This window comes from Nothobranchius furzeri, chromosome 13, assembly GCF_043380555.1.
Source record: "Nothobranchius furzeri strain GRZ-AD chromosome 13, NfurGRZ-RIMD1, whole genome shotgun sequence".
Classification (NCBI taxonomy): Eukaryota; Metazoa; Chordata; class Actinopteri; order Cyprinodontiformes; family Nothobranchiidae; genus Nothobranchius; species Nothobranchius furzeri.
Genome location: NC_091753.1, coordinates 43,341,052 through 43,367,949, shown reverse-complemented (window position 1 = coordinate 43,367,949; position 26,898 = coordinate 43,341,052). Strand labels below are relative to the sequence as shown.

General features: G+C 39.3%; 2 protein-coding genes across 3 annotated transcripts in view; both read right to left on the bottom strand.

Annotated features, from left to right (window-relative positions):
* The window catches only part of LOC107380222 (SR-related and CTD-associated factor 4), a 57,389-nt gene that overhangs the window by 26,275 nt on the left and 4,216 nt on the right, over nucleotides 1–26,898 (bottom strand). For both annotated transcript variants that reach the window (XM_015951358.3, XM_054742645.2), the window contains exons 8-16: nucleotides 25,639–25,712; nucleotides 25,283–25,376; nucleotides 25,079–25,162; nucleotides 24,915–24,994; nucleotides 24,572–24,756; nucleotides 5,181–5,281; nucleotides 4,977–5,090; nucleotides 4,713–4,869; nucleotides 4,531–4,622 (exon numbers count right to left, since the gene is read on the bottom strand). In XM_015951358.3, coding sequence (XP_015806844.1) covers nucleotides 4,531–4,622; nucleotides 4,713–4,869; nucleotides 4,977–5,090; nucleotides 5,181–5,281; nucleotides 24,572–24,756; nucleotides 24,915–24,994; nucleotides 25,079–25,162; nucleotides 25,283–25,376; nucleotides 25,639–25,712 — 981 coding nt within the window. The remainder of the gene's footprint in view (nucleotides 1–4,530; nucleotides 4,623–4,712; nucleotides 4,870–4,976; nucleotides 5,091–5,180; nucleotides 5,282–24,571; nucleotides 24,757–24,914; nucleotides 24,995–25,078; nucleotides 25,163–25,282; nucleotides 25,377–25,638; nucleotides 25,713–26,898) is intronic.
* Nucleotides 12,082–15,420, bottom strand: LOC107375078 (uncharacterized). Its single transcript, XM_070543546.1, has 5 exons — nucleotides 14,892–15,420; nucleotides 14,075–14,656; nucleotides 13,707–13,850; nucleotides 13,162–13,411; nucleotides 12,082–12,977 (listed from the first exon to the last, which is right to left on the bottom strand). The coding sequence occupies exons 1-5, from the start codon at nucleotides 15,201–15,203 to the stop codon at nucleotides 12,313–12,315; spliced, it is 1,953 nt and encodes a 650-aa protein (XP_070399647.1). The 5' UTR covers nucleotides 15,204–15,420; the 3' UTR covers nucleotides 12,082–12,312.

Sequence of the window (26,898 nt, the reverse complement as noted above, 5' to 3'; positions counted from 1 at the left end):
ACAAGATTCAGATTTTTATCTCGTCCCATGTCCAGAATTTCTTTTTAAATAAACAATGCGAGCATCTGCACACAGAGGATGTGTCACAGAAATAATTGGCTGCCATTTGTGAAAACAAACTTGCGTCAAAGCTTTGGGTCCATCTTGTCGTTCCAGGGAAATGGATCTCAATTCTAGAGCCAGGCCAAAATTCTACCAAACCCAAAAAGTGGCATTTAAATTTAAAATGGTAGAAGTTGACCAAGAGTAAGGCATTGATGTTGCGTATACTGGCACACACACCCCACATGAAAGTGTTTCAGTAAAGATGCTGGTTCACTGAAAGAAAATGCAGCAAGCTGAACTGCTGAATCATAAGCAGACGGGTCCGTTCTTATGAAATGGCTTTCTTTGAAAAGGTAATGAACAGTTAACATCTTCTCTGTTACAGGTTGAACTTTGACCCTCAGTTTAGAAGCAGATTTTTTTCCAACAAGACTGATAAAATCTAACAGCTAGTGCAGTTTATGCTAATATTATATAAAAATGTCATACAGCCATGCAGTTATTCATTTGGACTTACAGACTAAATTGGGGATAAATTGGCAATGCTTGGTTAATTTTAATATTTCTGCCAAAATTACAGAATGTGAATAGTTATTGAAATCAAAAGGATTTTAAATTGTAAAAAGTACTAAAACAAACGGTTAAAGCTGCTTCAAGATGAAGATATTTCTCCATGTACCTGGCCCCATTGTGGCTAAATGTTAGTGTTGGAATTTAATTATATTTCTCCAAACTGAGGCCATTCAAAAAGCTACCTACAGAACACATGAACCCACTCCGAAAGATCTGAACAATCATGTTTATGTACTTATATGTTTCATGTTTATATGTGTGCAGTTATAGTTTAAACTCTTCAATTCACCTCCCAAAGTAAATTCTTCACCAAGTGCCCTGACCTCCATTCTTAACATAAATGTATAAACAGCTGCTTAATAATCAATGTGAAAATGTTAAAGGAGACATGAATAATTTTCTCAAGTTATAATAGTCCTATGGGCAATACAAAACATGTTGGTGAAGCTTTTTGCACTGCATCCCTCTTACATCAAGTGATTTCAGCAGTTTTATTCTCCAGTTTCTGTACCTTCCAGAATGAGCCGTTTCAGGGCTCTGTTACTTGAGAACTAGCTGTTGCTGGCCTCGCTCATCCATCCGATTGGTTGCTATGACGTGAGAAGCTCCGATAACCAAGAAGGGCTCGGAGTAGAGCCGCTTTTCCTCCAGAGTTGACAGGTGGGGGTTTATTCTATAGTTTGTGTTAGCCACATCATTCCTCAAACGAAACACCGACAGAACACAGACGGGATGTTATTTTTCATGTTTGGAGTGTTTAAAGACAGTAGAGACCCACATGTAATCTAAATTGTGTGCAAAAGGTGGGTTTTGCATAATATGTCCTCTTTAATACTCCTTTCATGTGGAAAGTAAGAAAACAAGCTAATGAAATTCAATATGCAAAAGAATCTTTTGAAAAAATTTCCCCAAACTTGACACTTATGTAGGCAAAGTAGTTATGTTGCTCCACAAGGATTTCTCCGTATATTTTTCAGTTTACCTTGTCAGTAATATTAAACCATAGCTTGTTTTGATAGGTATTTATCACCCAGTCACAAAGATCCATAAAAAATTCAAGGACCCAATGGCCTGTCTACTATAAATGAGCTGGGGTGCAAGGGTAAAGTTTCTGTCCGCTTACCTTGTCTCCTACTCCAACAATCCTCTTCCCAAACGAACCTTTACGTCCCACCAGCAGCTGATCGTAAAATGTGAAGAACTTTTTCTTTTTTAAGTGAAATTAATAATCCCATTAGGTAATTAATGTGTTTGCAATGGACCACTTTATTTAGGCTACCCTTTGGACTATTTAGTAGGCTTGCCTAGGCCAGAGTCATTTGAAATTTTTAAATTTAAATAGGCCACTTCTTAAGACATATTTTACTTATTTTTTATTTTTACAAATACTATTTTCATGTTTTATTTTATTAAAATTACTGAAAGCTCACCATCTGTACATTGTAAATTTTAACCACAGTTTTATTCATTGATCCTACTTTGGCCAAGAACATGCAAAAACCATACACTCTCAACACATTCTGAATCATTTTGTTAGTGAAGACAAAAATAAAAATAAAAAATAAAACAGCAATGCTTTCCTGCACACATACCACAGTGGTTAAAGTCTTTTAATCCCAGTTTTATTTGAATATGTTAAATGAAACAGTACAAGGTTGAGGGAGATGCAAAAACTTTGCAAATAAAGAAAGAATAAATTAAAGAATAAAAACTGCTGAAAACAAGCAGAGGAGCCTATCCGATTTGATGCAAAAGGAAATTAACTGTATTTTCTCTTTTTGTGAACCGAGGGTCCTGGTATAATGTAATATTTAGCACAGCACTATGGCAACAACAACAGCTCCGCTAGATAAACCATATGACACAGCAATTCAACTGAAGATAAATGATTATGAAAATTAAAAAGGTAAAAAATGATAATTAGGCCAAGCCTTTATGGTGTATCAATGATAAATATATATTTATGCTATTTCACACCAAAGAACCGTATTTATCCTAAAAGGCTAATATATTTTATTTTAATACTTTTCAAGAAACTTCAAAGGAATGGCTAGCTTTCAGAAATTTTTGAAAACTTAATACACCACTTGTTGGGAGAAGCAAGATTAGACGATATCGAAAAGTTTTCCGAGCGATATTCGTCAGTCCCAAAAAACATGGGTGATATATTTGCACGCTTAGACATTTTGTGAGCCTGACACACACTACACATGGCAATCCACCAATTACAATCAGTCTTACTCAGTTTGTGACATGGGGCGACAGTAGCATGCGCCGTAACTGGAGGGTTGCAGGTTCATGTCCTGCTAAGTCTTCTGCAGTTATTGTGTCCTTGAGCAAGACACTTCAACCTCCGTGCCTCCTGGTGGTGGTCGGAGGGACCAGTGGTGCCTGTGTACAGCAGCCTTGCTTCTGTCAATGAGCCCCATGTAAGCCTGGGCTACATTGTAGCTCTTCACCACCAGTGTGTGAATGTGTGTGTGAATGGGTGAACGACTGATATGTTGTATAGCACCTTGGGGAGTAGTGGAAGTCTAGAAGGTGCTATTTGGCTATTTACCATTTCACATGACATTTTGTTGTTTTCTGAATTTCACTGACTATTTGATGCATCACTCAACAATATATTGTGCCACAACTGGTTTGAGCTGTATCCATGAGGATGGGGACGGCACCTCTGACCTATCGGCCAAAAACAATTTGACCTCAGCCGAGGGGGTCACCCTTTACTTATTGGGTCCGAAACCTGTTGATTATATTTGAAATATAATATGATGATGCAGAGGCAATGAAGTGAAGGAGACATCTAAAGGAAATATTTTCAGCTGTAAAATATGTTGGATTGAAGACATAATACTTGTGGCCATTGAAGGACATTAACTGGACTCTTGTGAATGGAAAAAAAACATTTTGTTCAAAGTGGCTCTGTTCTGCCAATGATATGAAGGTCTGAATGGTGAGTTAAACATGATTTGACATTTCTGAGTTTAAGAAAAGCAATTATAGTGTTACAACAAGGGTCAGAAGAGGATGTAAATTTCAGAGTGCATTGTGAAGGTTGGTGGAGACCAAAGCTCAAACAACTGGATCGGGTGCCTGGGAGGAACAGATGCTTTAAGAGGGATGTCAAATTGCAATGAAATTCTATGCCCATTCCAACCAGCCACTACCTCACTTCTGTGCCCAGTGGAAAATTTGTGCATCACCTACCAACAATTGAAGTGTTGATTTGTAAGGGTGAACTGCCTTTTATTTTAAGATCCAACTTTCTTAGAAAGGGAGATGTTTGTCGTCATTTGATTTTTTTTTTGTTTTTATAGGCTGTATTAAAGCTGCAACAGCAAATTTGGAAAACAAATTAGCTTTAAATGTTTGTTGAAGCCTCTTAAAAATGCTAAAACCTAGAATAGTCATAACTATATAGAGTGGAGATAAAAATGAATAAAGTATCGTCTACGTTAATACGTGTGTGTGTGTGTGTGTGTGTGTGTGTGTGTGTGTGTGTGTGTGTGAGTGCAAACGTGCTGACGAAGAAGTATAAGCTAGGCTTAATTCATATGCATAAAACAATTTCTTAAAACACAATTGGCAAATGTCTCAGACTTTCGCCGATGGTCGATAAATTCAAATGCCCAACCTTAGTGTGAAGACAAAGCAACAAGCCTCATTATTTTATCTCATGCTGTAGAGCAGAAATACAGTCATGTGTGTTTGTGTAAATTTGCTCATAAACAGTCAAACTGATCAAAAAAAATTCATTCGGTTAGGCTCCTCCACTTGTTTGCAATAGCAGTTTATTTTTCCTACTGCCTTGAAAAGAAAGTTGGTTAAATAATTAATTGCTAATCAAGGCTAATAAACCAAAACGTTTGATATTAAAAATAATGTATTTAAGGACTGCATTAGCATTACCTGAACATGAGCAGCGACAGTCACATCTGGTACCATTTCCGCTGGTCCGTTTACAGCTGCCTGGTTGTTGCAGTCCCTAGCGATATTCCACTCTAGACCAACAACAACATAAAAGCAGAGTAAGAAAACAAATTTACAGCCCTGCAGTAAATTAAGCTTGTGCAAAAGAAACATGCACTTACCTGGATTTAGAGTTTCTAGATCCAGTATACCTCCTTCCTTAAAGGTCTCCAACTCATCAACTTTAACTTTGCCCCAGGGAATGTAAGTAACTCCCTGCTCCACATCCCAAAACTTTTTGTGTGCTGGTTTAATACCTCTGTTTAATGCCCAAGCAATCTAAGGAAAAAAGGTGTAGAAATTATATAATTTAGGAATAATGAGTTATAAAAAAGTAAATAAACTGTAAAAACAAGCAATCTGGACAAAGAAAAAATAATACAAACCTTAACAGGTTTCTGGTTGACTTTGTAAGACCCTCTGCTGAGTTTCCTCAAAGCTGTATAAGCATCTTGTCTGTGAACCATAACAATATAGGCACAACCCCTCGGAGGAATCATCTAGACCACAAAGTCAGAAGGGAAAACAAATATCAACTTTGAGGGGACTCGAGTAAAGAGAATGTTTGGCGTAAAAATGAATAAACTCACATTAATAGACTCAATCTGACCGAACTCTTCCAGAAGAGACATTACATCTGACTGCTGAGTTTTCTTGTCCAACTGTCCAACCCATAGAGTGGTACTGCAAACTAAAAGCAAAGATTATTCACAAATAATCGACTAAATTACATGTTAAAACATTTTTTTTAACCAAAAACACTGAAAATATAAAATAGCCAGAATGACTACTAAAGACAAATACAATAAAACAAGGTGAATTTTATACATTTTGGTTTCGATAACATGAGAATTTTTTAAACATTTTTAACAGCTTCTCCAGGCTTGTGATATTTGTGGAGAGATCAGTGATATCTCTGGCAAGATAAGTTAGGTGGAGCACATCAACTCAACACAACAGCATAAATGCAAACGTGCATGCGTGTGTTTTAAATGAGCCAAATAAAATAGCAAAAGTGAGTAAACACGGTATTGCAAATAAAGCGTCACCGCTGGTGTTTAGCTCTTAAACGTTGATCTTTCATCTTGCGAAACATTTCAATAACTCCTCAGTTAAAGTCCAATAATTTTAAAAGTTTCATTCAGCAATCCCCAACTGGTGGAATATTTCCAGCCGGTGCTGCCCCCACACCTCCTCCGATCACGACAGCCTCCTCTCCCTATTTTCAGTGCCAATGTTGTCCTTTGGCAATATTAGTCAAAGCTCTCTGGTTTCATCTCTAATTTTTGTTCAAGTGGCAAAGTTATCTTGTTAATTCTGTTGCTTCTTATTAGCTAACCATCATAACCCACATGGCTGGAGCTGCCCACAGAACAAACATAAGCCCATGTGTGCTTTTCTCATCTATTGACTGGATGATCTGAGCTTGTGGCTGGAGTCTCTATGGTTTACCATTGAGAATGATTTGAGCATGCGCACTGTGATTGTTTAAAACAGACGCTGATGGGCTGGCACATAAACTGCTCCTTCTCAGGTTTTTCAAGAAGATTTAATCCATTGAGCTGGATAGTATCCTGGCAAAAGCATAAGATATAAACACACAAATGTTTTTAAGAGAAACTTCTTGGTGACAAAATGGCTTTTTATACAATATTGCTCTAAAAACAAACCATTCTGTTCCATTGATTATTACAAGCAAACGTAGAGCTCCACAGTGCCATTTGGTGGGGTCTGGCCCCAATGCAGAGATGTCACTGGTGGAGATGAAACATCCACGTTGCAAGTCAGTGGTAGAGTCGTGTTTTTGTCATCTAATACGAGGCGAGATGTCCAATTATCAGGAAGTAAGATTCCAAAATCCTGTCGTCTGAGGGTAGTTTTACCGCTAGCTGACTTCTCCCAGATAACACAAGCCCAACAAGGTCACACTCCACCTGCTCAAATGCCTTCTCAGTATCTAGGGAGAAAACTGCTGCATCAAATTTTTGATGGGTGAAGCTGGGGTGTACAGCTCTTTAAACAGAAATGTAGCATTAGAAATTGCATATAAGGCCTGTTGAGTGGACAAAATATTAAATTCCGTTTGAAGCACCTAGCGATTTTCGGTGAAGGGGAGGGCTAAGGTCCATAATTTCAGCCTTTCACCTTTTTTTACGTATCTCATTCGCACAATAAGAAATTATTTGTCCCTTCAGATAATCTTTCAAGGACTTAAAGATCATATAAAACAGAATTTCCTGAGTTTTTAGGGCTGGGCGAAATGGCCTAAAATTAATATCACGGATATTGACGATTTCACCTTGGTAACAATAAATGGATAACTACAGGTATGCGCAGAAACAAAAGTTGTCTACTAGATGGGGCTGTCACAAGTATTACGAAGAATCTCATTTTTACAGGACTCAAGTGGTACAGCTTCTTTAAGGGACATGAACATTGCCAACCTACACACACACACACATGGGAAAATTATCTCAATAACAGTCAGAAATTTTGGTAACGATAAATTTTCGATTCCAGCCCTAGCTGATCTCAATAAAAAATTACATTTTATTCTTCATAAATTCAACAAAACTTTTATCTGAAAGAAGCAGAGAATTAAAGCGCGGTACACCAGTCGCAAGCGTGGGATGATAAAGTTCAAGCTGAGAGGACTACAGTGTTTGCCAAAGCATGTCAGATGGTCAGACATTACTGACATGTTTTATTAATCTCCAACAAAAAATAAATAAAATAAAACGCAGGACATTATAACCGGCATGCCCCTTCTCTTAAAGTGGCAATGTGTAGTTTTTACTCTTAATCTCTATAAATATCCATCAAAAATGTTGTTGAAAATGAATTAAATGATGCTCAGTTGTTGAAAAATATTGGCGATGTTGTAATATATAACCATAAAAATTAGGTCTAAAATACACGGGAGTAGGTCTACGTCTCTGGGCAACGCCATACTAGATGCCATGTTTCCTTCTATGGGAGCCCTTGAGGACAAAATGCATCTGCTGATTTGTAACAAGCACTTCCGAAATTTCACCATTCATAAACATTGTTTTACACATTTACCTCTTCACTCGTTGCCAGTGATGAAAGGGAGTCTGATATTTATTTATTTATTTATTAACTTATATTTTGAGAGGATAAACCACTTGAGATGAACCATCTCATTTCCAAGTGGATCCTCTATACAAATCAAAACAAATAGTAAACCAAGATAGCAAACAGTATTTCAATGCCACACATTGAAACCACAATAGTAATAATAAAAATAATTAAAAAAAAATACACAAATATTATATTATTAATGAAAATAAAAATAATGAATAAAAAGATAAACACAAAAGAAAGATAAAAGTGAAAAATCACAGTTACAAATGGGTATTAAACATTCATACAAAGAGATATTAATATGACGAATTGTAGTGATGATTCTTAGAAAAACAGGCAAATTGTTCCAGTCTCTTGGTGCTTTGACAGAAAAAGCCAGCATTCCTGACTCCGATTTAGCGAAAGAGATGACGAATGAAACATGACACATTCTGCAAATGTGGTAATGAGATCTAAATGGTACAAGTAAGGTAGTTAAGTATGAAGGAAAATTAAAATAAATATTAATTTATCCAAAAGCAGATAATGATCCACCATATCAAAAGCCTTTGCCAGGTCAAGAAAAATGGCGGCTGTCGCTAAGCTGTTGTCAAATCCAGAGTATATATCATTAGTTAATTTTAACAGCGCAGTGGTGGTCGAGAAATGTTTTCTAAACCCTGATTGGAAAGGAGATAGTAAGTTGTTTTCATCTAGATAATTAGAGAGCTTATTAAATACTAGTTTGTCAAAAAATTTCACATCAATATTGGTTATTGCAATAATTATTTAGCTCACAGGAGTCACCACCCTGGAATAACGGAAAAATCTTTGTGCATTTCCATTCCTTTGGGATCAAGCAAGTAGCAAATGACAAATTAAAAAGAATGGAAAGAGGATAAGCCAGAATATCAGAGGCTAATTTAATAAACCTAGACTCTATGCCATCTGGTCCCAAAGCTTTAGAGTAAGTGTTTTTAGTATCTGTGAAACATCATTAGGAGAAATTGAAAAAAAAAAGAAAGAAAATGAACTGGAACAGCTTTGGGGCAAGAGGCAGTTACTTATGGCAGATGAGGAAGGCAGCTGGGGAATGTTGGCAGAATGCTGACTAAATGCTTCTGCAATTTTGGCAGGAATATTTGTAAGGCTATTATCAACTCTCATATTAGATACTGTAGTATTAGATTTTCCACATAAATTATTAACCGTTCTCCAGAAGTTCTTAGGATTATTGAAACCCGTATTCAAGCTGTTCCCGTAGAAGTCTTCTTTGGCATTCCTGGTTTGAGTAGTACAATAATTTCTCAGTTTTTTAAATTCACACCAGTCAATGTGACGTTTAGTACGTTTAGCGGTTTTCCAAGCTTTATCACGCTGTTTGAAAAGGGATATGAGATAACTACGGTATTAATCGATGGTAGATAGGTAATTCTTTCACGGCAGCACTTTGAGACAGTGATCCACGCCTTTGTAACCACTCGGCTGGATTACTGTAACGCACTCTACATTGGGGTCAGTGCATCATGTATTAGTCAGCTACAGAGAGTGCAAAATGCCACAGCTCGTCTTTTAACTGGCACTCGAAAGTTTGAGCACATTTCCCCTGTTTTAGCTTCACTTCACTGGCTGCCCATTTCTTTTAGGATTCATTTTAAAATTCTTTTATTTGCTTTTAAAGGTCTTCATGGCCTTGCCCCCTCTTATCTCTCTGATCTGATACAGCCTTACACTCCCTCCCGCTCTCTCAGGTCTGCTGATCAGCTGCTCCTGATTGTACCCAGGACTGAGCGTAAATTTAGAGGAGATCGTGCTTTTGCTGTTGCAGCCCCAAAACTGTGGAACGAACTTCCTTTAGAGATAAGACAGGCCAGTTCCTTATCTGCTTTTAAGGCACTCCTGAAAACACACCTCTTTACCCTGGCTTTTAATACCTTGTGAGATGTTGGTTTCTATTTTTTATTTTATTTTAGCTGTTTTAGGTGATTCAAATGCGGTTTTATCAAGTTTTATCAAGTTTTTATTTTTAATATAGGGCTAGTTTAATTTTATGTATCATGTGTTTTATTTATCTTTGCTGTTTTCTTTCTAGTCAATTGTTTTAATGTACTTTCTGTACAGCACTTTGTTCCTGTGCTGGGTCTTGTAAAGTGCTTTATAAATAAACTGGATTGGATTGGATTAGAGGATTACCTCCGAATTTCACACTAATCCAAGGAGCATGTTTATCAAGCACAGCAAGAAACTCAGAGTAAAAAAAATGTCCAGGCATCATCAATATCAGGTATTAATAAAAACCTATCCCAGCTAATCAACTGCAGTTCGTGCAGATAAAGCTCAACATTAAAAACATGAAGATTACGTATCCTAATGATCTTGGAAGGTTTATGTGGGATAGAAATTTTCCATGTACAATAAACAACAGAATGATCACTAAAGCAGTCATCTAAAACTCCAGAATCAACTACTCTATTTGGGTGAGTCACCAGAATCCAATCAATGAGAGAGGAACAATTAGAAACTACTCTAGTAGGAGCAGTAATCAGTTGAGTGAAGTTTGAGCAGTTCAGGAGGTTACGATCAGCAAGGGTTGAATGATCAAGCCAATTTAGGCTAAAAATCTCCCAACAAGATAAATTATTTAGTGTTACCTAAAGAATAAACCATAGCAATCATATTTTTCAAAAATTCCTTTTTAGGTGATGAAGGTGGCCTATAAATATTCCCAATTATGAGCGACTTGTTAACATGAAAAGTAACCTCAATAAACAAAGCTTCAAAGTGTAGCGGTTTCACAATCGGAACAATGACCTTGGAATAGGGTTGTCACGGTAAACGGTGTAGCGGTAAACCCCTGTAAAAAAAAAGTTGACAATAATAATAAGTCTTGCTTTAAAAAAATATATTATCTTGGTGGATTACCGTGGCTGTGGTGTAGGCGCGGTGACCCTTACCAGCCACCGCATAATCTGCTGAAGTTGCAGGAGGCACATGCGCACTTTGTTGTTTACAACCAAAACTTTCTTGACGCTAAAGCTGAAATAATGGCCAAAGGAGGAGACGGCAGTGCTCAGGACATTTATTATCCCTCAAAGACAAAGTCGAAAGTATGGGCATTTTTTGGATATTTGAAGAATGCCGAGGAACAGTTGATAGAAGACGGCTATCCTGTTTGCAGCACGTGCAGGAAAAGGTGTCTGTGAAAGGCAGCAACGCTTCATCTGCGTGACCATCACCCACAATTCTACAGTCAACGCAAGGCAAGTTAACGTTAGCGTTTTAGCTAAAATGCGTGATCCGAGGATTTGGGTTGAGGGAGAATGCAACGAGTCGCTATATAAAGCAGCCGCAGCGCCGCTACCTGCATATAAACCGTGTCACGGACACCCCCATACTGAAATGACGCTATGCATTACGGGGCTCCCAGGGGCAGATAAGACTTGGTCTCTCTTCGAGAATCATTATGAATTTAAAAATGATTACTGCCTGATGACATTTTCCCAAATCTGCAAAGCTCACTGGAAGGACACAAACAGAGGACAATATTTTCCTTATATAGGGTTTATTACTCAAGTAAAGGTAAAAAAGTATCTGATTAGAAGGCTATTTGAGTACTGAGTGTCATCTGATCTAATATATTTAAAAAGATGACGTCAAACAGACAAAATATAAGAAGTTATGGACAAATTTTGGTATTTTAAAGACTAAAAGAAAAAAGACCCTTAAACAAGAAGTTCAACTATAACTGGTCAGACAAAAACAGATGGTCAATAAAAAAGAAAATGAGGATGAAAAGACAACCGACCTCAAAGCAATCCAAGGGCTAGCAAGTTTTAACCCAAGGAGTCTCGAGTTACCTCAGTGGCATTAACAGCTGGATCCAAGGAGTTCAGATGTGTTTCTGCCTCAGAGGGGTCTGGGAAAAAGTTGATCAGAGCCATTGATCAACTTGATGTTGGCCGGATACAGCAGGAAAGCCTTCATCCCAAGGGCATGAGCCCGATTTAGCACCGGAAAACTGCGGCGTCTGTGACGCGCTGTGTCATCGCTGTAGTTCGCAGAGAAACGAATAATCTTCCCATCGACCATCACCTGCGATTCCCTGGATAGAGCAAGAATCCCATCTCTGTCAGCGGATCGGAGAAAACTGACCAGCATGGTTCGAGGCGAAAGCCAGCCGTTGCCGGGACCAATCCGGCGCGCCCGCACCATTTCTAGTGGAGACGACATCAGCTCAAGAAACCAAACCAGGAGAGCACTTGACAGGTAGGATACAGGGTATCTGCAGGTTTAAGGGAGCCAAATTTAAGACTTTTTAAGACCTTTTTTAAGGCCACTTTGACCAAATTTAAGACCTTACATTCAAGACTAAAAAACATAATGTGACGAGTACGACCTTACAAATAGTTCTGGCCAAACCTTTATTGGAACTGAACGTGATGAAAAATAACACAAACATCGAGATAAGAGAATCTGTGCATATATTTTCCAAAAACAAAATGCAGTACTAACAACTCTGAGTTAAATACTGTGAATATCCGTATTTAAATAAACTGAGTTTACATGAATGTGTAAAATGAATACAAGTACCATGTATTGAATACTAAATATAAGTAAATGGTCCTTCTCTTTTCTCAGTTATGGAATAGATCTGAGTTCTTCAGTCTTGGTCTTCAGTTCAGTTTCCACCTGTTCTAGTTCATACATTTTTTCTCTGTATCTCTTCCTCAGCGTGTTTGACTTTGTGATGAGCTGGGCCATCAAGCTTCCACTCTTCCCTTCAGCATCTTCTGCAAGTTTATCAGCATCTCTATGTAGGCTGTTGGACACTTGCAGCAGAATTTGCTTCTTTTTCCTAAGCTCCTCAATGGCTTCTTCTGCAGATTTTCGCTTCTGTGCCTCGCGATCAGTGATTTTCTTCCTCTTTTGCTCATCTAGATGCACTCTGTATCTGGACCTTGCTGATGCAGCCGACGCAAGTAGCTCCTTTGACATAGGGACATTGAAGACCCCCCCAGAGACAGTGACATAATCACAGACCAGTCGCTGAGCAATCATTGTGTCTTCCTGCATATTGTAGGTCTCCACCTCTTTGTTTACAGAGAATCCTCTCTCCACTGTTGCTTGTCCATGGGACAGAAGTAGTAGTTTCTTGCTAAACTCCAATAGCTCCTGATAGCATTGGCTCAGGACGCCATTGAGAAATACATCCAGTCTACACTCTGTGGGTCTGTAGGAGAGAAAGGTCTCACTTCTCGCTCCAACTGATAAGACCTCAGTAAACTGCTGGACAATTACATCACCTGCAAAAAAACAGTGATAAAAAAATGACTTAATGTATTTTGATTGTATACATTAAAGCTGCAAGCAAGAGTTTTTGTGAGACTGATTGCATCTTATGTCTGATATATTTAACATGTATCTGCAAAATTAATTTTCTTCATATATTTTTACATAAACAAACTGAACTGCTGTATTCTCTCCTACCAGCAGAGACACCTCCTGATAACTGCTGGTTTTGCAGAAACCTCTGCACCAGGTTAGTCATGTTTTTCTGGCACCAGTCTGGGTCAGAATACATCCTCCTGGGATCCAAACAGGCAGCCTGCCTAACAGGGGGGTACTTTAATGGACTCTTGTCTTGCACTTTCTGAATGATGGTGGACAGCATCTTGATGCAGTCTTTCCTGAACTCCAGGACAGTAAGCTCCCCTATCTTTTTTTGTTGCTGAAGTTCCTGACAGAATGGAATGTAATAAGACCAAGTTACCCATTATAACAGCCAACAATATTCATCACTATTGAATTAACCCTCCCACTATCCTAATGGGTGTGACCCCGCAAGGAAAGTTGACCATTGAGCAGGGTTGATGGTTTATCCCTTGGGTCCATGTGGCAGGGGTGAGGAGTGAGCACCACCTCACCCCTGCCACGTGGACCTCAAGGGATAAACCATCAATCCTGCTCAATGGTCAACTTTCCTCACGGGGTCACCCATAAAGACAGTGGCAGGGTTAAAGGTGGAACATTACCTTAAGAACTGACTCTGCACCCAAACCTAGGGTGACATCTTGCAGTGGGACCCAGTTATTCTTGTCACCAACATCCAGTTTGACCAGCTGCAGTGGACTGATATCCTTCAGGATTTCTCTCTTGACAAAACGCCTTAGCACACTCTGAGAAAAACAAAACAAAATGGGTAAATTTTTTTTTGACAAATCTAAACACAACACAAATATACATATATTTTTTTTAAATCATATGTGACTATTATTCATTTTCAAATGTAAAACAGTAAAAAGAGGACAGTGTATGCATAAATATGTTGACAAGCATACAGAATTATACAAATCAACATAAATTTGCAACATCAAACTGTCTGGTGTTAGGATGTTATTACCTTCATCAACTCTGCCAAGTCTGTGGCCAAGAATGGCATCACTGGTTCATCAGTTTGATATCTTGTCAAGAAAGGAGCGAAAGTCCTGGTAACAGCAATGTAGAAATGTAGCTTTGCAAGGATAAGGGGGTCTTTCTGAGCAGTTTCAAGTGTGTCAAAAGATGCAGTTCCTGGATTTGGTAGCTTCCTCGTTCTGACTGCATCCAGGTACATGGTCAAAGATGCCCACATCTCCAAGGCTCTCTCTGCTACTGGTAAGTTTTCAAGCCATCTGTGGCTACAGAATGCAAGTGGAAACTTTGCAGAAGCTGTCAAAGTTATGAAGTCCTCTCTCCTAGCTGGCACATTATGGAAGAGAACATGCATGGCTTTCAAAACTTTCTCTAGCCGCCACACAGAGAAACCACCTTTGCAGGCATTATGTAGAGTGTGAAGGCCACAGCTCCCAACCACAATCAGCTGTCTCCCCTCATACTGCTCACGCAGTTCTTCTTGAAGCAACTCCAAAAACTTCCAGTTTACATTGGGCCCATCCATGGAGACTGAAAGCAGCTTTTTCAAATCCAGCTGCTGAGAGCATTCCTGAGGAAAAAACTGAGCATTAGGCTGGGCAATGTATCAAAACAAGAAAAACTTTGAACTGCTCCACTGAAAAAGTCATATTATTGAATTATTTTTTTCAAATAAAAAAAAATTCTAGTTGAAAAATAAAATGTATTCCCATTTATGGATTACAGCAACACAATTGCAATAATTACCCATAATTTTCTGACAACATTGGCTACATGTGTTTTACTAGTGTTGGCTTGTTACTTACTTTAAAGTGGTGTAGTAAATCCTTAGCTGTTCCATGGCCCATGAACTGTGATCCTAGGTACCTGGACTGGACTTGATCCTCTTTCCAGTAACGAACATGCAGATCCATTTGCTTTGTTTTGGTTATCTGGTTGAGGGTTTCATCAAACATCAAAGTAAAACTGCCTCTGTTGACATCGGCCATAAGGAGTTTGATGATGTGGGGAGCCAAACCAAATTTGACTACATATGCTGTTTTGTCTTTACCACACGTAAAGTTTTTAGCAATTTCTGAGTCGGGAAACAGCTCTAAATATATCTCCGACTCCCTCATTAGCGCCGTAAGATTGGTGTCTTGTTACGCTGTGCAGGCACCACAGCACCTCTGCCTGAAGAGTTGCAGTGGATCCAAAAATCCCCCTGAGGTCCGATGCTGATGCGGTCGCTGCTGAGTTCGGAGATTCTGAAGCCGGGGAAACCGGTGACACGGTGCAGAACTGAGAAATTGCATTCGTCTGTTCGCGGGTTTTGGCTGCGGCTTTGTGCTTCTCGCTGTGCATATGCGACTCCACAGCTTTAACTCCCATGGAACCGAGTTTAAAGAGCTTTTTGCACAGAGTACAGCGGGCCTCGCAGTTATTGCCCGGAACCGGCGCTAACCACGTCGCGAACGTGGGATTAGCCATCCAGTTAACATTAAACTTGCACTTCCCCATGGCGCAAACTCCCGCTAGCTTAACCAGCTAAAGTGCTCATCTAAAAATAGCCCCCCCCCCCCAACTGAATGTGTACGTTTCCGCTTACGCCAATATCACACACAAAAAAAGCTGAACACTAACTATAAATTCACGAACATTTTATAGAATAAAATAATCTTGTTTATTGGGTCTTTGGTAATTTAAGACCTTTGGAAACTGTATTTAAGGATTATTTGTCATTTTTAAGGACTTTTAAGGCCTTAAATTTGGAAAAGCAAATTTAAGACTTTTTAAGACTTTTTAAGGACCCGCGGATACCCTGAGGATAAAGCATGATCAAGCTCTATCCCTTCTTTCAAGTTAAAGATCTGAATGTTATTTCACCTATTTTGATCTTCAATGAACGTTAGTTTGTTCTTGATTTTCGTCAAATCCACATTAGAGGCTGCAGACGAGTCCTCCACCCATTTGATCTGAGCCTGAAGTGAAGAGGTCATCTGTTTCTGAAACTCGAGCTCTGTCTCAAGCTTCTGTAATGAGGAATTAATGCCGACAAGATGGCACTCCACCCGATCAAAGCACTCTTTTCAGCGTAGTTCAGCTTCAGAAAAAAACTTTTGAAGAGTAGCTTCTAAAGACACCATGCAGAGCTCGCTGGTTGACACGTCAGCAGCCTCATCAGTGCCTTTCTGCAGATCTTTAGTTAGGAACCTCTTTGGAGGCATAATTTGTAAACAGAGGAACTTTGTAGACAGAAAAAAACTCAAAAGCTGAAAATATCTTTTTCAAAAACTATTTAAGAAAAATTAAAGCTAAAGACGGTGAAATTAAACCAAAAGGTCGACTTTTCCAATTACCATAAGGGACAGCAACAGCATACACAACTGCTTATTCCACCATCTTGATATGCTTGTCATTTTGTTGAAGTTTGCACTCCTTGGGGCTTTTTGACCCTAATCGGCATCCGTTGGTAAGGACTTACTCCAACATAAAAATACAGCTTGCTTGCAACGATTTAGGTATCTACTGCCCCCTATCGCTAGGAAAAATACAAACTGTCACTTTAACTTTCCAAAATAAAATTCACTTCCTGAAAACCACAAATAGCAGACTGTTGTTAATTTGCGCTGATTTTGTGACATGGACATTTTTTCCCCAATAATCCACAAAGAGTCTTTGTCGGTTTCTGCAGCAGCTGCCTAAAGGAGGGCTTCTTCTGGTACGCAGCAGAACAGAAGCTTAAGGCAGCTGTAATACAAACACAAAGTAATTTAAGATCTTTTCTAATTATTGTGATTTTTGTGCTCAATAGCAGTTGATTAGAGTAGTTTAACAAATCGTGATGTATCTGAACCAAAGTAAAGAGATGTACATTTCAATAGTGGAAACAAAGCCCACTGCACACTGCTGCCAGCTAGAAGTTGGCGTTTGAATTGCACCAAAGGAAATGAAAATACACAAATGTTTGCATGTGAATTCTTCCCAAAATTCGATACACAGCTTTTGAATATCGATATAATATTGCAGGAAACAATATCACGATATATTGCCATATCGATATTTTCTTACATCCCTAGCAATCACAATAACCCCCCATGAATCATTATAGTATTGGTAAATGTTTTCATTTGTGTTCAGTTTCTAGTGTTTCATAATAATTATATGATGATCTGTAATAATTTTCTCATTGTCTGTTGGTTTATTTTTCCAAGCAAAGGGACCGTCTAATGCTCATTTTCTGAATTTTGCAGAAAATCACATTGGTTCTTTTTTCAAATTATTTAAACAGATTGTCACAAAAAATATGTAGAATATGTAAAGGTCAGAGGTCACTGCAACACCCAAACATGGATACACATATGAAGCCCACAAGGACATTGTCCTACATCAGGGCTATTCAACTTCGGGCCTGAAGGGCTGCTATCCAGCACGTTTTAGTTTTAACCCTGCTTCAACACAGCTGATTTCAATCAGCAGGTGATTAACAGCCTTCTGCAGAGCCTGATGAGCTGCTGCACAGTAGGGGCGGGACGACGCGTCGACGTAATCGATTACGTCGACACGTAAAATACGTCGACGCAAATAATTTGCGTCGATGCGTCATCACGTTCAAAAACAAACATGGCAGCGGCGAGTAGTGGCAACATGAGCGGGGCAGTCAACTTAAATCACTCAACCCGAACTCGCAGTTCAAAGGTATGGGACTATTTTAACGGAAAAGGAAGCAATTCAGTCGTTTGCTGGCTGTGTAAAGTGGAAATGGCCTATCATAAAAGCACGACGACTATGCACCAGCACCTCAAACGAAGGCATCCAGGAGCAGCTTCGGCAAACGAAAAAACACCGTAAGTTTTCAACTTTTTTTTTTTACTAACGCTGTTTTATAACATCCAAACACTCCCACGTAGCCATGCACTAACTCACACACACAAGCAGACCCACTGCTGCCACGCTGCTTAGCAGTAACATATAGCAGCAGCTGTTATCTGTTTTGTTGGTTTTTATTTGTGGCTCATGATGGCCAAATGAGTCGGAATGCGCACGTGCTGATTATGAGAATCGGCCAGAGCTGAAAATGTGGGACAACGCTAATTGTCCGCAGTAAAAATGTTAACAAAGACAATGTATCACCTGCTAAATGTAGCCGTCATGGACATTATTACAATATTGTTGAAGTGCTTGCAAAAGCAAAATGACAACGGACTCTTGATTGTCAAGTTTAATGCCTCATCCTGTTTGAACGTTAGCTTGTTGATCTTATAGATCTAAGTTGCACCATCTAATGACTACAAAAACGTGCAGCATTTTGTGTTAAAAACCTCTTTTTAAACAAATCTTATCGATTAAATATTTTGAGAAAACACTGAATTACAGATCTTCAAATTATTATTTTGATATTATGCTTTCTACATAAATATTTTGTAATAATTTTAATTCATCTGTGTGTTGTCTGTGTGATTTATGTTTTCAGGAACAAACAGAAAAGTCTGGAGGACTACTGTCAGAAAAGAACGCCCTGCACCCCCCAGGAGGTGGCTGTACTTACTGAAAGCGTCCTATTTATGATTCTGAAAGACATGAGACCACTTGCTGTGGTTGAGGGTGAAGGATTCAAAGAAATGCTGACCACTTTTCAACCAGGTTACACTCTGCCTTCTAGGCGCCATTTTACAAGCATGATGGAGAGAAAGCATCAAACTTCAGTTGAGAAACTAAGGAACGAACTAAAAAAGGCCTCATCCAAAATCTCCTTTACCACTGATGCTTGGACAAGTCTAGTCACAGAGTCCTACTTAGGTTACTTATGTTAGATTTTGTTTGTTAAAAGACACCATTGCTGCTATTTATATATATTTGTTGTTATAATTTTCCTTGATTTATATGAATAGTTTGCACAACATATGATTTTTTGTTAAATGTTATCTCTAACGTAAGATTGTACTACTATTACAACAACTTTATTTTTGAATTTTTTAATTAAAATGTGTTCAAATGAAGAAATTTGCATTTATTTCATTGAGATACATAAATTAGTAATAATCAAACTGCTATACAAGTCAAATAATTGGGAAATAATCAATAATTTAATCTAATCAAATTAACAAATTAATCGTTAGATTAATCGATGCATCGAAAAAATAATCGCTAGATTAATCGATTACAAAAATAATCGTTTTGCCCAGCCCTACTGCACAGGTGACTCATCCACTGAATCTAGTGTGTTGGACTAGAGAAACCTTTTAAGGGGACTGGATACCAGCCCTCCAGGCCCTGAATTGAACAGCCCTGTCCTACGTGGTTAAAAATGCCCTCTGTGAGACACTCCTACATCTGCCAGTTTGGCAGGCGTGGCCTTTTGTAAAAACTGGGATTAAAATCTGAAACAACAATGGCGCCATAGACAGTCCCTCACTATACGCAAAATTCTAGAATGCGCAAAAAATCAATTCAGAAAAAGGTTTTATAAAGTTAAAGTTAAAGTCCCATTAGTTGTCACACACACAGGTGTGTGTGCGAAATTTGTTCTCCGCATTTGACCCATCCCCTGGGGGAGCGGTGAGCAGCAGACACAGCCACGCTCAGGAACTATTTGGTGGTTTAACCCCCCAGTCCAACCCCTTAATGCTGAGTGTCAAGCAAGGAGGCATTGGGTCCCATTTTTTCAAAGTCTTTGGTATGACCCGACCAGGAATCGAACCCTGATCTCCCAGTTTCAGGGCGGACACTCTACCACTAGGCCACTGAGAAACTGAAGAATAGAACAAGTATGGCCTCGAAGTAGGTTTACAAGAACGCCACACGTTAACCGCCCCTCAAGAGTCCAAGAAACTTTGAATTGACTGAGCTGATTTAGTAAGAGCCAGCCATCCAGTCACACTCCAGTCCAGTGAGGATAGTCCACAGTTAGTGTCTCCACCTATTATGAGGTAGTGTTGTGAGAAGTCAGGTAACTGAGAACCTAGTAAAAAAGGAGGGATCATCCCAATTTGGTGTATACATTGATGCCAGGACAACTAGATGTAGCAGTTCACCCACCTCAATTGTATAACGACTCTGCAGATTCTTTACGTTCACTTGAAACAATAAATTGTACAAGATTACCAGTTATGATAGTAACCCCCCTTGATTTAGAGCTAAAAGTCGACTGAAACACCTGACCAGACGATGTTTTCTAACATTCATCTACTGAACAAACGTGGCTAATGTAAAAAGGCAATATCTGATTAAAGTTTTTTTTTTATTAGCAATAACCTTCCTAAATTTTAAAGGATTGTTATGGGATTTAACATTCCTGCTTACACATGTAATCAGGCATCCACGTGTCTGTCTGTGATTCTACCAGTTATTTACACCACATAGAAAACACAAACACAACAAGAAAACTGTCACATATGAAACTCAAAACATAAACAAAACCCCTACATTGATCCAATGTAGACCACACCAATCCAAAAATCCACACATTTCTGTTTACACAAAGAAACCAAGTCCCAACCACAATCACCAAGGCTCTCAGCTAGTAAAAAAAAGACCCAAATAATCAATATACAAATGTTAAACAGCAATATTCCCAACGTCATTCCACAGCAAAAACAGATTCAGTCCGCAGATTCAGCTCTCAGCAAATGACATCTTGGCATCCAGCAGAGACATCCCGTTTCAAACATATGACTGCATCCACCATCAAAGTCCAATCAAATCAAAACAGAATGTCATAACACAGACTAACCTGAACATCATGTGCACCGTGCCGGCAGAAGCTCCAAGGTGGTCAATTATCCAACCCAACAGTGTTTTTCTTAACGTAATCCATCATGGGTGACATGGAGCCTCGCAGGAAAAAGACCATACCTCACATTCTGCTGACCACGAAGAAGCCTCCTCACATCAGCAAACACTGCCCTGGCCACTTTTGCCGTGTAGTCTGGGAAAAGTGCAACTGACGATGCATTATACCAAAGCTAGCCACGGGTAGATGTGCGGGTGAGAATCTCGGTGTAGTCTTGATAGTAATGTAATTTAGCCACAGTAGGTCGTGGCCTATTACTCATCTGTTTTCTTGCTCAGTGGGATTGGTCTACCATTGGTTCTTTTTCCAGCCGCAGAATCTTCTTTAGCTCCAATAATTTGAACATTACATCTCCTTGAGAGGCTTTCCAAATCTTCACATTTTCCCCGTTTCTTCCTTAGGTCCTCTACCATGCTTCGAAAACAGACAACCTTGTCCGACAGGGTGGACAAACTGTCCTCCATCTCCGTAACTCTCGTTCGAACTTGCACGAAATCTGAGCGGAGCGCTGCTGCAGTGCTCTGTAATTTGGACGTCATCGCCTTCATCTCATCTCTAATAAAGGCAAAATCCTCCGCCTGGGCTTCATTTCTGATCGGAGCACTGCCATGAAGTTAGATTTTAGTGTCTGAGACATTTTATCCCTCAGCAACATGTCCACGTTGCCTGCGCCAGATCTCTGCTTGGGTGAGGCCACGGCCCTGGTTGTTTCGGTTTGAGGAGGCTCCGGGGTTAGAGTCTGTAGTGCAAGTATATCTGCTTTTCTTCAAGTTTGCTGCCATTTCTTAAAGATCTCAAAGTCAAAACTTGTCGATTCCTTAGAAAAGTGCCAGACCTCGAGCTTAGCTGCAAAGGTTTACAGAGAACACACTTTTAACAAGACACAGAGTACCCGACATGTCCTACTCCGTCGCCACATTTGCTCCTCGCCCACAGCATGAAAATTTCTGTTACCAAATTCTAGCGTTAAAGATAACACAAATGCAAAAAAATAAACAAAAGTAATTTCATTCATCAAGTATTGATATACATATACATATATACACACATATATATATATATATATACATACACACATATATATATATATATATACACACATATATATATATATATATATATACACACATATATATATATATACATATATACATAATCAACTTATTTTAACTTCATTCAAATTCATTATTTGCTTATATATTATTTATCTGCTTGAATGTCATAGTGTTGATTATTTGGAAGAAAGAGACCTGGAGTCTGTCCACCAGGGGTCTCATTTATCAATCATTGCATAGAATCCTTACTAAAACCGTACTTAAGCTCAGCAAAAAAATTGTACTTATGCCAAGTAGGTTTGTGATCTATCAAACATGGAGTACGCACAGCTGCACGCAATCTCCGCTTCATAAATCGGAGACTAACGACAAAGTTTCTCAGCTGCATTTTAGTCACATCCCACCCTCACCACGCCCACTTACTGCCATAAATAGTCAATGTAAAGTGCCTTGTAGATCTCATGCATATGCATAAGCCGGCTGTTGCAGCACTCCGTCAATGACGATGGCGACCGTAGATCAAGGCAGATCAAGGAAGCGCTATTTCACAGAAACAGAAATTGAGGTACCTGTGGGTGAGGTGGAGAAATGAAAGGAAGTGCTTTTGCAAAACAAATAAGAGAAAATCCACTGAGTGGCACAGTGTTGCTGAAGCCATCAATGTTGTGAGTTCTTCAGAGAGATCTGTGGCGGATAAAAAAATAAGGTCCAATCGGGATTTGATCCCCAGACTCCCGGGTGAAAGTCACACGCGCTAACCAGTCAGCCAAATGGAGATCTCCCCCTGTACAAGTGTGCAGGGCGCATGATCAATCGGGTCACAGTGACAGGATACACACTGTCACAGACGCATGACATTCTGTCTCAATCTGTCCCCCTGCTGATATTCTGCATTCCGTATTCTGTGCTTCAGGCTGCACGTGTGTGTGTGTGGGGGGGGGGGGGCTCCTTGTTCTGTGTGAAAACAAAGCAGTACAAGTGATAATGCTGCAGGATTTCATAATATCATCCTTCTCAGCAGCAGCACTGCAGGTGCTCTCCATGTCCAAAATGAGCGTAAGCCAGGTCCTTAGTCAACTTAAAGTTGCGCACATTTTTCCACTAAATTTTCTTTCATTAATCCCAAAGTTTGCGTGGAAAGTTGCTTCCGCAGTTTTCCGACCGCGTTTTATGCGTAAGCAAGCCTGATAAATGAGGCCCCTGGACATTTGATTCTTCTCATGGGAAAGAAAACCCAAATGTTGGATTTGTCTGCTCGCTTCATGCACATGTAGAGTCATGAATGTGTAGTTTAACCACGCTACACACATTAGAAAATGTTAACCCCGCCTGATAAAAACACAAGCTGGAATATGTTTTTGTCTCACATCTGAAACCCTCACTGAAACTGGCTCACCTATAGACTGTGCCCTGTCACGGATTGGGAGGGGTCTAGTTTATACAAGGAAGCAAACGTGGGGCTCCATCAACCTCGAGATCGTGCCTTTAAAGTGGATCTAGAGGGGCCCTGGTATTGTGTCTCTGTACTACCTTTATGCTTTTTGATATATAAATCAAAATAACTGCACTTACTGAATCATAGTCATTAATGAAGTATCGCATTAACCCGAATATATGACTACCTTGCCCCTCTTTCCAATATTAATCGTCAGGGGGGAAAAAAAAATCACTTTTTAAATAAACTATTTTTTTTTTAATTTGAGAAAAAATTCTGAGCAAAAATACTATTTTACTGCAAACTATCAGAACTTTGCTCACATGTGAAATCAAAAGTTAAATGAGGCATTTATTCACAGACGCCCCCTGCCTCGCTGTGCTCACTCACTCTTATGCTGCTGCGGTCCCGGTGTACTATCAGATCGCTACACCTGCCGGCACCTCCCATCGAACGTCATCCTCATTGCCATCCAGTGCATCCATGCATGCAATGTTTGACACCTCTGCTGAATTGACCACCATCATCTTTAAATTAGCATCATAACTCTTGCCTTGGTAGCTTGCTAACTTGCCCCACTTTAAGTCCACTCTGCTCCGGACTAGGGATGTCCCGATACAACTTTTTTTCACTTCTGATACAATACCAATATTGCAGCCTTCAGTATTGACCGATATCAATCCGACACGATACCAGCACAAATCATACATACTTTTACCTATATTGTAGTGTGAAATGTATGACAGGCTTGATATTACTCAATGGAGAACAAGAGCCAATAACAGTAAGTATGGAAAAAAATGAAATTTCTTTTAGCCATTGGTTGCAAAAATGTGAACATTAATGGACTGCTTGTATCAGAGATGTTTCTTGCAGTCCGATATAACCCGATAGTGTTTTTGGGCCCATGTCGATATCGGAACGAGACAACCCTACTCCAGACCTCTCCTCACTTTATTTTTGTCTCCTGTTGAGAACATACAGCTTGGTGTCCTCTGCCGTTACGAACATGTAATGACCCCTGATAAATATCAGCACGTGAATGCTTAGACCCCGATTAAAAGATGATCCCACATTTTAAAATTATTTTTAATGAAAACAACCTTGTTCCATATTCGGGTCAATACTGTATATTATTGATTAAAGTGTGCTCCGTTCAATTTCTTCTGGGATAAAAGGACCAAGGAGGCGAGCTTAAAGCTAAAATGCAACAACAGTACATACCACTGAGAGTCTGGCTTTTCAGGACGGGAAGACCTCTTTGCCTTCGCTCTCTGTCCTTTTCTCTTTCGCTTCTATCCCGAGAACCAGAACGAGACCTCCAGCGCTGTTCTCTGGAGCGAGAGCGCTGTTGCCGTGACCACCTTGAGCGAGATGAAGACCTCGATCTTCTCCTTCTTCTGGGGGACCTGAAATATAATTCAGAATGTTGAAGACACATAAGGTAAAAATCACCTGTTTCTTACAGGTAACATTGTTCACCCCAGAACAAAAAGATTTAACATAAATCACTCAATAACAGCCCTGGAACAATTTTGCAAAAGTGTGTGCGATAAGCAGTCGTTACCTGGAACCAGATCTGGATCTCATGCCGTAGCTTCTGCGTATGCTCTCTGATCTCCTGGATGAATTTTCTCTCGAGTTATCCTACGAGGATTAAGCAAAAATCAGTTGGTAAAACAGTCTGGCCTGAGATCAGCTTAAGCTAAAACAATAAAGTCACAGCTTTACCTGTGACTGAGAGTAGCCCTCTCCAATGGGACTACACCCCTCGGCTGTCATGTGATGTTCGCCTTGACTCATACCTCTAAAGTGCTGAAAATAAATCGAAAAGGGAAAAACAACAATGTGATGAAAGACAAAATTCTTAAATGCCTTTTTGGTGTGAAAACGAATGTTCCTGCAAATGCGATGAACAGCTCATATCTTATATACCTTCATATCTCCAGTCTGTCCCATCAGATCAGAATTAATGTCTGTGTTGAACATCTGGCCAGGAAACTGGTTTAACTTGTTAACAGGATATACTCTGTCACAACAAAAAAGCCACAGCAGTCATTATAAACATGAAAATAAAAGCGGATACAAAAACATCCGCCTCACCACGTCTAGAAATGGAACTGCAAGTTAACGTGATCAGAAAACAAAGATATTTAGTCTTGGATCATCCAAAATCTGAACAAAATTAAAGCTAATTTCAGGTTTGCTCTGACATTTACACTCCAGCAAAATTCATTCAGAAATAAAAAACAGTCATCTCCATCGGATTTTATTGATTTTCTCAAACTTACTGTGTTTGAATTTTGCCATCTGAAACTAGAATATCCTCAGGATCCTCATCATATTCAAACCGATCAAGGAGTTTCTGAAAATAAAATCAATAAAATGTGTGTTACACAGCTAGATGAGCAGAGGTATGGAACAGATGAGATATTCTGTGACATTTAAAGGGATGTTCCGATCACATTTTTCTTACTCCCGATCAGAATCCGTCATTTGATTTAGAGTATTTGGCAATATGAGGTGTAAAGTATTGAAAAAGAAAACTGGAACACACATCCAAGTTGTCCTTTAAGTTTCTTTAAGATATCTGGGTGATCACACTGCATCAGTTTTTATAGGACGAATGAATACATCAGCAAGTCTGACAACCAGCTGTGCTGATTCACTTTTAAATCACTTTAACTGCAAACTCTTGAAGTCCTTGATACCATTGCACCCAAAAAGGTCAAACTTATCTCTAGCAAACAAAAAGCTCCATGGAGGTTCACTAAATCAGCTACAGATCAGAAAAGAAAATGCAGGAAAAATGAGCGTCAATTCAGAAAAAGTAACCTACCAGCTCACTACGAAACCTTCAAAACGCAGCTGTGCACTTACAACTCTGAACTAAATAAGGCAAGCCATTTTCTCCTAACTCATTAGTGATTATATTAACAAGTCATGTGTTCTGTTTGCTATTATTGAGAGGTTAACTAATCTCCCAACACAGTTAAACCCTGATGTCATTTCCCAAACTAAGTCTAATGAGTTAGCATCCTTTTTCAATGAGAAAATCATAAACATCAGATCCACCATTTATTCTTCCACGTCAGCCAACAAAATCAGACCACAGCCACACGGCAACAATCTGGTTAGAAGGCCAGCTTTCAGTGTGATTTGTGCTAAAACCCAGGTAAACATAGTTAAGGCCTTAAACTCATCTAACTGCTGTGTGGACACCTTGCCAACTAACTTCTTCAAAAGTTTTTAGCTGCTTAAAACCTGTTGTACTGAAAATTGTTAACTGTTCCTTAACTCATTCACTGTCAATGATGACTAAAGTCATCATTTGCATTTTTTTTTTTTTTTTTACTGTGCGGGCATCGGAACGAGCCTCCGCACCGTGAGAACAAACATCTCAGTTCTAAAGCCGATCTTTATCTGCATATGTCACGTGATCAGTAAAGGAGAAAATCCATGTTAGGAGATCGTTTTGGGCCGCTGTAAAAAAAAAAAGTGAGGCACGAACCGGAAAAGCTTCTGCCAACCCCAATTCAACAACGGATTAT

What these genes read in the sequence shown, in the direction of transcription:
- LOC107375078 (XM_070543546.1), bottom strand. Translation starts at nt 15,203, where the DNA reads ATGAGGGAGTCGGAGATATATTTAGAGCTGTTTCCCGACTCAGAAATT. An exon ending in ATTTACTACACCACTTTAAA is followed by an intron (nt 14,657 to 14,891) that starts GTAAGTAACAAG and finishes TTTTTTCCTCAG; the next exon opens with GAATGCTCTCAGCAGCTGGA. An exon ending in ACTTGGCAGAGTTGATGAAG is followed by an intron (nt 13,851 to 14,074) that starts GTAATAACATCC and finishes TGTTTTTCTCAG; the next exon opens with AGTGTGCTAAGGCGTTTTGT.